The sequence below is a fragment of the Dysidea avara genome, chromosome 11 (assembly GCF_963678975.1).
Source record: "Dysidea avara chromosome 11, odDysAvar1.4, whole genome shotgun sequence".
NCBI lineage: Eukaryota > Metazoa > Porifera > Demospongiae > Dictyoceratida > Dysideidae > Dysidea > Dysidea avara.
In genome coordinates this window covers 831,556-845,799 of record NC_089282.1, presented here as the reverse complement: position 1 = coordinate 845,799, position 14,244 = coordinate 831,556, and the positions used below count along the sequence as shown (strand labels likewise).

Below are 14,244 nucleotides of genomic sequence, written 5' to 3'. Positions count from 1 at the left end.
AATAGTATACTTACATGAAGCAGGAGCCTGCAGTGAATAGATCATTAGACAGGTTGCCAGTATAAGTCCTTTTACCAGTCGCACCAAAATCTAGGAAGTGCTTAGCCAATGTCTGATGGTGTTTTGATTTTTGACAAGGTGAAAGTCATCTCATACATATTCTGTAATTCTAGAAGCCACCATCTAGCAATGTTACCTTAACAACAAGCCAGCTTACAGGATATCTTTGACCCTACCCTACAAGTAAATATGTTTTACAATTTTGATCTCACATTCATTGTGAGCCCTTACGAAAATCCTAGTTTACCATGGCTGGTATTCTTCCCAGGTATGTTTAACAATTATGTGAGATTCTTTCACACTCCAGATACATGGATTGAAAACTAAATGGTCACACTAGAATGATACCAAAACTGTGTGAAATTCACGTCGTATAGAGATTTGTAACAAATGTGATACCTGCTAAGATTAAGCATGTCAGTTTGTAAAACTTGTGTAGATTGTTAACCCTTGGGGCGCCAAGGATTACTGTAGTTGTCTTGAGGCTTTGTTACCACTTTAACCGCTGCATACTTCATTCATAGAGGTCAATAACAAAGTGCCATTGGCTTCTCTCAATGAGTTTAACAACTGAAATGTGTGAATTTTTCCACAAGCGCTTTGTTCAAAAGTTATGACGATATTTGCTGTTTGTCTTAGCCTTCCTTGCTTCTTGATGAAGTCTCGATGTACAAAAGTGATAGCAATAAATTCTTTACAACCATAGTAGTGTACTACATCTAGCGATACTCCGCTGATTCAGACAACGGATTGACTAACTTGACAAAACCAGGGACAAGATTTCAAAATCATTAAAGGTCCACTGAAATGGAAAATTCACTTGTCATTTTATTGAATAAATAGGTTGTTTGTATCATGCAATGCACAAAACACCTTTTTAATAATTCAATTATGTTGTTATACCGAGCTATTAAGCCACAAAGTCTAGTTATGTCACGTTGTGATGTAAGATAAAGAACCGGAAGTACTGTTATTGTACACTTTGCAATGGGAAAGGTGAGATAAACAGTGAAAGTCTATCATGCAGGTGGTAATACCAAGCTCTCCTTTTTAACTTCATAGTGTTCCAAGATTACTTGAATGTTCTGCTGGAAAACACTAGCGGAATTGTACTGTAGTTGCCTGTAGCAGCTTGGCCTATATACTTTGCACTATTGAAGCTCACGCTTCATTATGCTTCACTGAAGTAAGATTAGTTCGATTTGTTTACAAAGCTGGGTTAGCAGTACCATGAAACAAACAATGGTATCTATATTACACTTTCCTGAGTCACTTCTCTGCCTGGTAGGGATAATGTCTGGCCAGTGGTGCTATTGTAATTGTTTTCCTTGCGTTTCTTTACCTCCATCTGCTGCATTGGTCCCCTCAATATATTCAAACATCTAAGAAATAAATTCAGACGTGTTTCGACTACTGTACTGTTGATTTACAGTCCCTTTAACAGGCGTTCTCGAACGTTCTTCGTCACAAGACCAGCGTAAAGTTGCTTACTGGCTTGTAACTGCTTGCAATACAAGTTCTTACCATGTTTTAAGCTGTTATGCTAGATATGAAGTGAAACTAAATCGAATCTAGCTGTGTACATGGACACTTCTGTCGCTTTATTGGCACCTCACACGTACTAAAGTTTCTTTGTCATGCGTTATGATGTAATATAATTGACAAACCAGAAAACACTAAAATGTGTTTTATCTACTAAATGAAACAAAGTCTGACTAAATCACGTGTACCAACCTATCCCACTAATAGCAAGGATTATTAATAGCCAAAGTGTACGTATTTTACCATGGACTTTTAAGATTTCAATTGAGATTTCAAAATTTTCATAAGATCTTAATTATCCTTAACTTGTCCAGCAATCTACTATCTACAACATTTCAAGACAGGCTTCTTGCAGTTCCCTTGGATTTAGACTAGAAGCTTCTTGGCTCTTTGAATTAACAAGCTTTCATGGATCACATGGTCAGTAACTCTATAATTGTAAATTAAAAGGGCTAGTTCCTAACAGACTAAGATCCACTTGTTGTCACACAAAGACTAAGTTATGTTGCAGGTGTTTTGTGCAAATTGGAGCCGTAAGTTGTTCATTGGGTACAATTTGCATTTTTTTATACCTGGTTTGTGTGCTAATCGAGGCGATAATTGTAGCCCTGCTACAGAAACGGGACTGTGACAAAGCAGCAAATTGTTGTCACCTGGCACTACAGATCTGGAGATAGTACATCCATATAATTTATTTATTCAATTTCCCCAATGTTTTGCACAATAGTGCTTCATTACATTTGCTGCTATTGTAACAAGAATTGGAGGTGATGTTGGAATTGTAACAATACATCAACAGTGATCCTGTGCCTGCTAATGCAGCCAGTGTCCGCTGCATTTTTGAGAAAGGCTACAAATATTTTGTGAAGTGGCATGATGATTAATATGGTTTGTGATTTTTAATTGTACAGTATATGTGCAGATTCTTTATCATAGGTGAAGGACAAGTGTCTACAGACATAAGGTTTTTGAGTTAACATAGTAACACTATTTTACGTGCTACAGCATTACATACTGTCATATTGTCAAACAACGATTCAAAATTTACATTGTTTGTGATAATAAATAAGGAGCCTATATCTACCTCTGGCGCTTATAAGCTCCTGATAAAATATAGCGTTAATCTGGTGTAAAATGTGTATGTTATAGAATATTGTCATTTTTGGGATTTACAGAGAGTGTATATGGAATGACCTACTTCAATGAATGGTTCCTACATGAGTATCCAAAAAGATTGCTAGAATGCATGACATTAGTTGTACGTGACTCACCAACATGAAAGCTGAACCATTGTGCGAGATGCACAGTATTGATTGAAATAAAGATAGGATCTTGACCTCGGTCTTGACTAGAGGTGTAGACTTCTTGCTGGTAGTCACTCGACTGGATAGACGGCCCAATACAGCCGGATACAGCCCAGTGTCACTGTATCAGTGGTAGGCTAGACCAATATTATATGATACAACCCTCCAATTAACTTACAATAAGTAGAGCAAACACTAGCTCGAGAAGCACTTGAAACTGAACAAACTATTTCCACCGCTTTACTGTACACATGGTGTACTCCATGTAGTACCAGCTGCTGAAACAAATTTATGGAGAATGCTTCAAAGTTTTACGGATTATCTCGAGATTTTGGGATTTATATTGGAGATTCTCAGAGATTTTAGAGTTTTGTATAAGATTTGAAGACTCAAGTTTGGGGTTTTAGGATTTAAAAGGATTGTTGAGGTCTAAAGGATTTTACAGAATTTTCCTGGCATTTTAGCGGACTAAGTCTCAAGGTAAGCTAGATCCGGTGCATGGTGGGGCCCCCGGGCATAACAAAGTTTACAAGGAGAATCCTGGGATAAAAGTAGCAAGGCTTTGCTGAATGGATCATTGTGTGTGTGTCCATGACCTATTTTTGATTTCATTTTCAGATGGAAACAGTGCCATTACGCACAAGAAGCCATACAAGTCAGACTCAGAGTTGGGTTTTCTGGTGTGCGCTGCTTGTTGCTAATATTAAACTCAGTATAGGCCAGGAAGCTTAATCTGTGCTGAAGATTTTGTCACAAGGCGGTTTTTTCACTGTGATTATTGTACGTGGGCAGATTAAATACTCTAATAGAGCAGTCATGTAAATACTCTAATAATGCAGTCAAGTGTATAACAACAATCCTTGCACTGAATTAGACAGCTATTAAAGGCACCAGTAATGTACATTCTAGTTCATATTAGGAGACTCTCAGTCTGTATGTAGATCGCAATTTGATTAGTTTCATGTGTGTACTGAAGCCTTGATTGCATTACTATACAGAATGCAAAATTACACTATTCACAATAGTCTTCATTATCAATAAAATAAATCCATTACTGGATTAATAAAAAGTACATAAATTAGATGAATAAAAAATTGAAAATTTTAGGAGGGAGAATAGGGATTGTTGAAAAAAGCCATGAAACAAGAAGGGATCACTGGGATGGTAATGTAAGCCACAAATCTCTATTTTGACTCGTTTCAAAATGACACAGCATGTAACTAAAGATTTACAACAGAGAGTCAAAATAGGGATTTTTAGTTTACATTACCACCCCAGCGTTCCCTTCTTGTTTCATGGCTTTTTTTTTTCAGCAATCTCTTCTTGTTTCATAGCTTTTTTTTCAGTGATCCCTATTCTCTCTCTTAAAATTTTCAATTTTTTGTTCATCTAGTTAGAGTAGTTGAGCAAAGCTCTATATATAAATGTATGATGTTCAATTTTACATACCATTCGATTATATGAACACCCTTTTCCCCCAATTAGTTTGAATAATCGAGGTTCCACTGTATCTCGATAAATGACAAGTGACCTTTTTTGTCTTGATAATCAATAATATATCTGTAACATCATAGGATTGTCTTCTCCTAGTAACCTTCCCCTAGTAGCACACCTAATAGTCCAGTAGTCCCAACACTTTTAGTGGTCACCTAAAAGTGTTGGGAGTTTAATTCAAATCACCATGTCCAAAAATTTTAAAGCACAACAAGTTTATGTAAGAACTTGTTGTGTAAAATTGATCTGTGTCATTGTCCTAAAATGGTGCCCTGTATTATTACAAATACAGTTTTAAGGGTTAAATCATAGAATGCCATGTGAAGAGCTTACATTATGTGTATACCCTAACCTAGTGGCATTGATATAAACTTGGGTGTGTGAAATTATTCCATCTGTAGTTTGTACTGTGAGTTTCAATCCGTCAACATACCGTGTTGATGAAGATGCAGGACCAGCACAACCTATGCTAGTTCTCAATGGCCAATCTGCAATTGATATTAATGTACAAGTCACAGATACTGGGAATACTGCTACTAGTGAGTGAAGTAACATCATCACAAAATGTTAATAGTAGTAATAATATTACAGATGGAGGTGTTGATTATGATTCTGGACCATATTCTACCACATTCAATGCTGGAGGTACGAGTGCATCATTTAATGTTCCGATTACTGATGATGACGTGGATGAAACTGATGAGAATTTCAATCTTGCTATTGACCCATCCTCACTACCTCCTACTTGTGTTATGGTTGGTAGTCCTGATACAGCTACAGTGACCATAGTTGATGATGAAGGTGAGTAGTATTGTTGTTATTACTAGAACTGGTTCACATACAACCAAGCAACTCAGGCAGGGCATACACAGTGTGTAACTAGCACACTGTGGTCAGGGGAATAATACAAGCAATAGCTACTCCCAGTGGTGCAATGTAAACACCAGTTGTTATGTAATTGCATTACATCCACATAATTTCTAAGCTGGTAACTGTAGATGTAACTGCTATAATAACAAGGAGGGACTGCTATATTAGAGTATCTCAGTTGTACAGCATTCCATAAGAGACTTAATTCCAGCCTTCTTACATTATCTTGCTAGCACCCTCTCGTTAGCATGCTGATAAGCTGGAATAAGCCAGCATTAGCAGTATTTAACAAGTTGCCTGTAAACAACCAGTGACAATAAAACACGTGTATCCTGACTAATTAACACTGACTCATTGTACATCTGGTTTCCAGCCCATCATTTCTCTTGAATGAGCAAACCATAGAGCAAACATGTCCCTGCCGCTTTTCTTATTATCATAGTTCTAGGCTGTATATTTGTTTTTGGTAATGATTAAATACAATAGTATTTTTAAAATTATTAGTTTAAAAGTGAAGTAAGTAGTGAACCAATAAATGAACGATGGTGTTACAGCATAGCTCCATGACAAAATCCTTATGTTGGCATGTTATAATAATGATTTTGTTTTGTTTAATGCCAAAGTGGGGATTTTCCTACTGAATTCATTACATATCATTGTTTAATAGTGGTTGACATTGTATTTCTTTTGCACTATGTAACAAGTATGGGTGTATCCATTCACTGGACTACTGGAATCACATAAACTTTGCTCAAACGCATTTTTTCAACTACTAACAGTGATTTCATAGAGTAGTACACCACACTTGAAGCTAGGGCTTTCCTCTCCATGTCTTGTCTTGCATAAACAAGTTGATGTTGTGCTACTTCTAAAAACCAGGCGCCATGCAGCTAGCTAACTCATCTGGAATAACTATAGACAGTATATACTACTATGAATTAACCAACTATGTATTACTACTTTATAATATGGTAGTTTGGGTTGTGCAATAATATAATTAGCTATTTCTCGTAATTCATGAAATATTCGTAATTCATTCAATTACATTGCTATGCACTGCTAAGGAAGCGTTTGTTAAATAAACTGCTTTTACCAACATATTACGCACAAAACTATCTTCTAAACTGTTTTATAGTGTGACTAACGTGTTTTTTCCCACAAATTCTCTCGACAAAGCCTCAAAGCTGCTCTTCATTTTCGTTCGCGTACGTAAGGGATACGCCCCCTTTCAACTCGAAGCGATAGGCTATTCCTGGCAGTGTACGAGGCCTGCACCGTTGTTTTTCAGTTGCTAAATGCCTGAAAACCTCAAGGGGAAGGTAGTCTGAGGAAAGTCACCACACCCATATTTCAGTCTGCCGAAAAGAAACCACCTCAGAGCAAAGTTCACCTGTGCAGAAGTTTAATACAGACTTCATTTCACTTTTACTTCTTACGTAAAAGCTGCTTTCACCGTTATTAAACGATTTTGCTCACGTGGGTGCGTACGGACAAACATAGGTAGATAGGTAGATAGGTAGATAGATAGGTACACACACACACACTTTTACGGAAACAATTACAGTAAACCAGGCGCACGCCCACAGCCGGCCTTTGGCCGGCTGTGGGCGTGCGCCTGGTTTAAAAAGAAGCATATAATTGTAGTCTATCTTTGCACTACAGTGCAAGTACTGAAGGTCTTTAAGATATCTGGTCCTACCCTATTTAAAGATGTTATGTTTGAAAAAGGTGCTATATTGCTTTGGAGGTCTATAACTTTGTTTTGAACCCCTGTTATACTCATTGTATTTTTTTTTTTTTGCAAATATGTGTAACCTTACCTTCCTGTTTGAAAGTGTGTGCATTGGTGTAGTGTCACGTATAGAGTTCTATATAGACGAGATTAAACCTGATTTAATATCAAACACATACGCCATGTACAATCACGTTGTTCCCTCTCTCTAATTACACACATGCATCCCACACTCGACTATTACATTATATACTATAATTACACGCATGCATCTCACACATGGCCTATTACATAGTTTACTATAATTACAAAATCACAATACATAAATCACAATTGTGTCTATCACTACATCTCCCCTTTACAGGAGATCATGTCCAGTTCGGATCAGATATTAACTTCTTGGGAGGATTTGTCTCCCTCATACTTCTGCGAATTGGAAGCTTAGGAGTCGTACTCTCTAGGGGATTGGAGGTGGTAATTGTTTCTGGGAGTTGAATCAGATCTCGTCTGTTTCTTCTCACTTCCCCTTGCGGGGTTGCTACTGAGTAGGATCTAGGAGCAACTTGTTCCCCAACATTTGCAGTAACATTTGATTCTGGTAGCCAAACTAACTGTCCTGTGTTTAAAGGCGGCAATTCCCTGCTTCCATGATGTTTATCGAAATTGTTCTTTTGTCTAGTCTTCAACAATGCATCCCGTTCTTTCACTACATTCAAGCTCGGAACCTCGGGCTTTCTCTGCTCTTGTGTTGTTGGGACTGTTGTACGGAGAGCCCTATTCATCAAAAGCTGTGAAGGGCTGTATCCAATCTCTAGAGGAGTACTGCGGTAGGCCAAGAGAGCCAGATAAGGATCCCCTTCCTTCTTTAACAAATTCTTGATTGTACCAACAGCACGTTCAGCCTCACTATTGCTTTGGGGAAAATACGGACTGCTGGTGACATGGTTAAATTGATAGTTGATAGCAAATTGCCTGTAAGCGTCGGAATGGAATTGAGGACCATTGTCTGAGTATACCACCTCAGGGATGCCATGTCAAGCAAAGATGCTCTTAGTGTGAATAATGATTTCATCTGATGTCAGTCTGTTCAGTTTAGATATCTCAATAAACCTCAAAAAATAGTCCACTATGAGGAGACAATGATTCTTCTTCCATTCAAACAAATCGGTGCCGACTTTTTGCCAAGGAAGTTCAGGTAGAGAGGAAGACAACATGGGTTCTGCACTCTGAGACTGGTTTTTGCAACATTCTATGCAGTTCTTGACTTTTCCTGCAAGGTGAGTTGTGAGTCCTGGCCACCAAACAGATTGTCTGGCTCCAGCCCGGCACTTTGTAATACCAAGGTGACCATCATGGAGCTTGTCCAAAATCTCAGATTGTAGTTGTAGTGGAATCACAATTCTGCAACCTCTCATTAACAAGCCAGCTTCAATTGAGAGTTCTGTACAAACAAGGTAGTGTGGAAAAAGTTCTTTTGAGAGAGATGTTCTGTTAGGCCACTGAGTCTGGCAGTACTGCTTCACTTGGATACACACTCTATCCTGTGATTGTGCTTCTTTAATTTGTGCAAGGCGCTGTTCAGTAGCCGGAATAGCTTGCAGGACTGTGTTGACAAAAGCTTGAGTGTGAGCTTCGAATTGAAGATCGTTGGTGCTGGGTGGTTCTGTTGGTGCCCGAGACAACATATCAGCAATGAGAAGTTGCTTGCCAGGAACATGTGATATTGTATATTTGAACCTCATCATTCGCTTGCGGAACCTCTGAACTCGAATTGGCTAGTCATCAAGACTTTTCGTACTAAACAGTGGCACTAAAGGTTTATGGTCAGTGTTAATATGAAAAGTCAAGCCTACTAAGTAGTCTGCAAAATGCTCGCAAGCCCACGTTAAAGCTAAAGATTTCTTTTCTATTTGAGCATATCTTTGCTCAGTGGTGGTTAACGATCGAGATATGTATGCAACTGGCTGTAGTCCACCTTGTGGTTGCTGTTGGAGTAGCACAGCCCCCAGGCCATAAGATGATGCGTCAGCTGAAACTACAGTAGGAGATCTTGGATTAAACAGAGCAAGCACTGGACTGGATGTGAGCATTTGTCTTAGACGTTCAAAGGCCTTCTGTTGCATTTCACCCCAAACCCAATGACGGTCTTTGACAAGCAAGTCTCTCAAGGGCTTTGTCTTGTCAGCCAAGCATGGTGTAAATTTGCTAAGATGGTTAACCATGCCTAAAAATCTACGTAGTTCAGAAATATTCTTAGGAGTTGGCATTTTCTGAATTGCCAAAACCTTGGCTGGATCTGGTTTGATGCCAGTTCCATCAATTAACTGTCCTAAGAATAGAACGTGCTTTTGAGAGAATTGGCATTTAGTCTTGTTCAGAGTCATACCAGCAGATTGCATGGTTTGTAATACATTGAGTAAACGGTGATCATGCTCTTCTTGTGTTTTGCCAAATATCAGGACATCGTCCATGAGACATACAACACCATTTAGATCCTTTAGAATTTGAGTCATTTGATGTTGGAAATATTCTGGGGCAGATGTGATGCCAAAGGGAAGTCTATGAAAACAATAGCGGCCAAAGGGTGTGATAAACGTTGTCAGAAGGGTCGACTCTGGTGCAAGTGGAATCTGCCAAAAACCGGAATTGGCATCCAGTTTTGAAAAAACTGTGGCACCAGCCAACTGTGAGAGGATTTGTTCTACTGCCGGAAGTAGATACCTCTCTCTACAAACACTCTTGTTAAGTTGGGTTAGATCCACGCAGATTCGCACTTGACCATTAGGTTTCGGAACAACCACCATACCTGAGCACCAGGGTGTTGGCTCTTGAACCGGAGCAATGACCCCCAATTGTTCCATACGATTTAACTCTTGTTTTACTGCATCCATGAGTGGCACAATTACCCGACGGGGCACATGTAGAGAGAAAGGCTTAGCCCCCTCTGAAAGTTTGATTGTATAGAGCCCTGGCAGCTTCCCCAAGCCTGTAAATAGTTGTGGAAATTGTTCTGCGGGTAAAGCAGCTTTCTGTATAGCTCGTACTCTGGCCAACAAATTTAACTTTTCTATGGCTGGGCGGCCCAAAATTGGCTTTGCTAGATCTCTAATAACATAGCAGTGTTGATCAATGTAAGTATCACAGTAGTAGAAATGGCCTATAAACATGCCTTTAACACACAGAGATTGGTTATTAGCACCCTTAAGGGTTTGATCTGATACTGTCAGGGAAGGAGAGCCAACTTTGTGATAGAGGGCTTCAGTGATAACGGTGACCTCAGCTCCTGTGTCTATGTGGAATTCTATGGGTACACTATTCAATTGTATTGTTACTGCCCATGGGTTTTGCTGTGGAGTTTCGGAAGTCACAGCACCAAGGAACCCATTCTCGTCATCACAGTTACTTGGTAGATAAGCACAATCCTGTGGAACTGGGTCAGTTGTGTGTATATCTCTCACACGTTGTGTCGAACTTTGACATACTGTTTGAAAGTGGCCTAATTTACCACACAGTCGGCAAGTGGCATTTCATGCTGCACAGTATTTACGTACATGAGCAGGTGATTTACCGCAGTAAGTACATGATCTAGTCATAGTGTTTGTCTGTTGTGGTGAGTAATCTACATTACGTGTGTGTGGCGACTTACTGACAACTGCCCTCTTTCGAATAGATCCAATTGGAACATCATCCATATTTCCGCTTTGTTGCTCTTCTCTAAGTAGAGGTTGTTGCTGTTTAATAGTTTCAGATTGGTGGACATGCTGAATGGCTGTTTCCAGAGTTAGTTTGTCATCAAGCTGTAGTTTCTCTGAAAGATTGGAGTCCCTGATGCCCACCACTATTCGATCTCTAATCATTTCGTCGTGTAGTTGACCATAAGAACAATGTTCAACTAGCTCATATAGAGCGGTGATAAAGGTATCAACTGATTCGCCCTGTTCTTGTTTGCGTAGGTTGAATCGAGCCTGCTCAAAGATTGTGTTGTGCCGTTTAACAAAGTAACTGTCGAATTTCTCCTTAACAGTCTTGTATTTCTTAGAGTCTTCATCAGTGAGACGAAAGGATTGCAGGATGTCATCCGCTCTGTCGCCCATCGAATATATCAAAGTGTTTACTTGCGAGGCCTCCTCCTTTTTGTGAATCCCCGACGCTAGTCGAAAGCGGTCAAATCGGCATATCCATTTCTCCCACTCAGAAGGGCGGCTGAAATTAAATGGCTCAGGTGCTGCCACTTGGTAACTGGCCATGTGATTAGGCTGAAAACTGAGAGAATCACTTCAAATGGTAGCGTACAACTTAAAAATGTCACAGGAATGGTTTGTAGATTCCTGTCACCATGTAGTGTCACGTATAGAGTTCTATATAGACGAGATTAAACCTGATTTAATATCAAACACATACGCCATGTACAATCACGTTGTTCCCTCTCTCTAATTACACACACGCATCCCACACTCGCCTATTACATCATATACTATAATTACACGCATGCATCTCACACATGGCCTATTACATAATTTACTATAATTACAAAATCACAATTGTGTCTATCACTACAATTGGGAAGCAATTCTTCAACACAGCATACTCGTTGCTATTTACAAACATTATACACCAAAGAGCCGGCAAAGCTAGAGTGAATGCACAGACTACAGGCAATTTCTATATCATAATGGGGTAAAACATATATGTGGTGGTTATTTTACAAAAGAAGGTTAAACAGATAAGACGACAGTGTTAACAGTGCACAGTGCTTGAAACATTGCTAGCAGTAGACAAATTATGATAAAGAACTGCACCAAGGTTTTAGTGTAATTTTTGTGATCAATGTACAAGTTTTATGTCTCATGGTGAATGGTGTCAGTTTCTAATACACTTAGTCTGGCGATAAAAGGCAAAAAACTTGAGTTCAGTAGTCCAGTCCAGTGAATGGATACACTCAACAAGGTAATCATACAGTATGACAGTACTATATAGTAGGGACCACAAAGGAGTAGGCGTGGCCACGAAATAACATCACCCAAAAACCAGCCTCAATTTTCCCTGACGATGATGAGACAGTATTGGTTAGGTAAAACTAAGCCCAAACTAGTCTCACGGCGCCCGACCCTAAAAAGAGGGTCTGGTGAAACTCTGTACAAAAAGTTTGATCTCTGGAATGTTTATTGGATGATGTTTACGTGTTACGTAAGTGCACCGTTTACATCACAGCATCCATTCAACCAGACCCGCTTACAACATCACTAAACTAATGGTGCTACTTCATTTATTCAACATTAAAACAAACCCAACAGAATTGTATGGCTGTTTTCTCAATGAATTTAAGTGGCAGAGTCATCGGATGTAATTAACCGTAAGCCGCGAATCTTTTGAAATGTACGCATTACATAATCGATTTGAAATGGAGCAATCTGATTGGAGCTTCCAACATTCCAGCAGCGCCAAACTTTTTGTACACAGTTTCACCAGACTTTCTTTTTAGGGTCAGGTGCCGCGAGACTAAGCCCAAACAAGCTTTCAGATCAACTCAAAATGCTTTCAACAAGTTGCTATGGATTTTCAAAGAGTTATTTAGCAGAATTTTCTGCTAACTGACTGACTGATGCCTTCAGCCAAGCATAAATCAACAACGGATAAGGCTACAGGCTTGATTTTTTAACTGTTCAACGTCGCTTCGGCCCAAGAGGTGCCTTTTGGCACACCGCAGTATGTACACTACATTCTTCATTGACTTACCAGTGTCCTCCTTTGTGTCCCATTCATCTTTGCTGACAGCAAAAAGTGTCGATTTGGCAGTAGCACATGATGGCTTGTCTTCATAACAGAAATCGCCCATATTTTTCATAGTGGATTTTTTGATTGCAGAGGTGCTTTTCGAACAGTTCTTGATTCGTACTGCTGTGTAACAGGTTGAACATGGCCGACAATGGAGCGTAATGGATACTTCACTTTTCAGATGATAATTGATATAACTGAGGCATGTGGCACCATTTCTTTCTTTCAGTATGCAGAAATTACGGAGGTGCTTTTCGAACAGTTCTTGATTCGAAATGCTGTGAAACAGGTTGACATAGCTGACAACAAAGCGTAATGGATACTTTGCTTTTCAGATGATAACTGATAAAGCTTATGTGTGTGGTGCCATTTTCAGATGCAATATGCGTGGGTTCACCGGTCATAATAATTACTTGCAAAAGAATTAAACAAGCAAGTGCACAAAAAATTTATAGAGTTTTCAAGTAGAGTAAGGACTATAGCACATTGATAAAAGTACTGAAACAAGTTGGAGTAGTCCGTGGCAGTAAAACAATAAGAAGTGTTGTGCTCAAGATACCATAACGGAAATGCACAGTAAGGATATAACACTTCTTATTGTTTTACTGTGATTTAATATCATGGACTACTCCAACTTGTTTCAGTATTTTTTATCGATGTGCTATGATCCCTACTCTAGTTGAAAATTCCATTTTTTGTGTACTTGTTTGTAACAAGTTACATGTTTAGAATAGCAACCCCAATTCTGTTTGCTTTTTGCTCACTGAAAAAACCCGTCAGAGGTTGCTTTCCAAGATAGGTTTTAGGTGTCAGTTCTATTAGGATTTTTTTTTACACAAAATAGCATGTGTGATTGCTATGATGAACTAACCATAGTGGTGTATGATACCAGTTTCTGGTCCTGTTCACTTTGAAAGAGACGTGTAGGCTTCTGAAAATTATTTTTATGTCATTAGACTGTGTTAACACTACTGGATAATTATAGTCTTGTACCCCACTTGATCACACAAACATGAACCATCACCATGAATCATGATAAGACTGATGCTATAAATATATATAGGTTAATTATTGCACAAATCCAGGTATCCTTGCTATTTTAGGGAACTGAGGAATGGCACAATATACACTGAGGGTGAAAATACTGTGGATTTGGGCAAGAACAGATTTAGACTATGGCTCATGCAGCTGTGGTCACTGCCAATAATGGTGGCTTCCTGATCAAATTAGTGCTAAAATAACTGGTAGGCTTCCTATGATCATCTTATGATCCAGCTATGTTTTCTTTACACTCTAGTGATGATTTCTGATAGATGTTGTACGCATGTGACAAAAAGTTTGTCACTGGTATCTAACCAGTTTAGATACCTACCCATGGGTATCTATTGGATTTTATATACCTCATTTACGACTAAACTTCAAAGCATACTATGCGTACCATAGTCTAAATTGAGATCATCACTTACT

General features: G+C 39.0%; 2 protein-coding genes across 9 annotated transcripts in view; both read left to right on the top strand.

Moving 5' to 3' along the window:
- Positions 1–14,244, top strand: part of LOC136237872 (adhesion G-protein coupled receptor V1-like) — a 206,773-nt gene that overhangs the window by 100,227 nt on the left and 92,302 nt on the right. The gene's annotated exons all lie outside the window — the stretch shown is intronic.
- LOC136237873 (ADAMTS-like protein 1) overlaps positions 1–14,244 on the top strand; it is a 90,543-nt gene that overhangs the window by 47,286 nt on the left and 29,013 nt on the right. The window contains exons 7-8 of the mRNA XM_066028118.1: positions 4,802–4,939; positions 4,992–5,201. Coding sequence (XP_065884190.1) covers positions 4,802–4,939; positions 4,992–5,201 — 348 coding nt within the window. The remainder of the gene's footprint in view (positions 1–4,801; positions 4,940–4,991; positions 5,202–14,244) is intronic.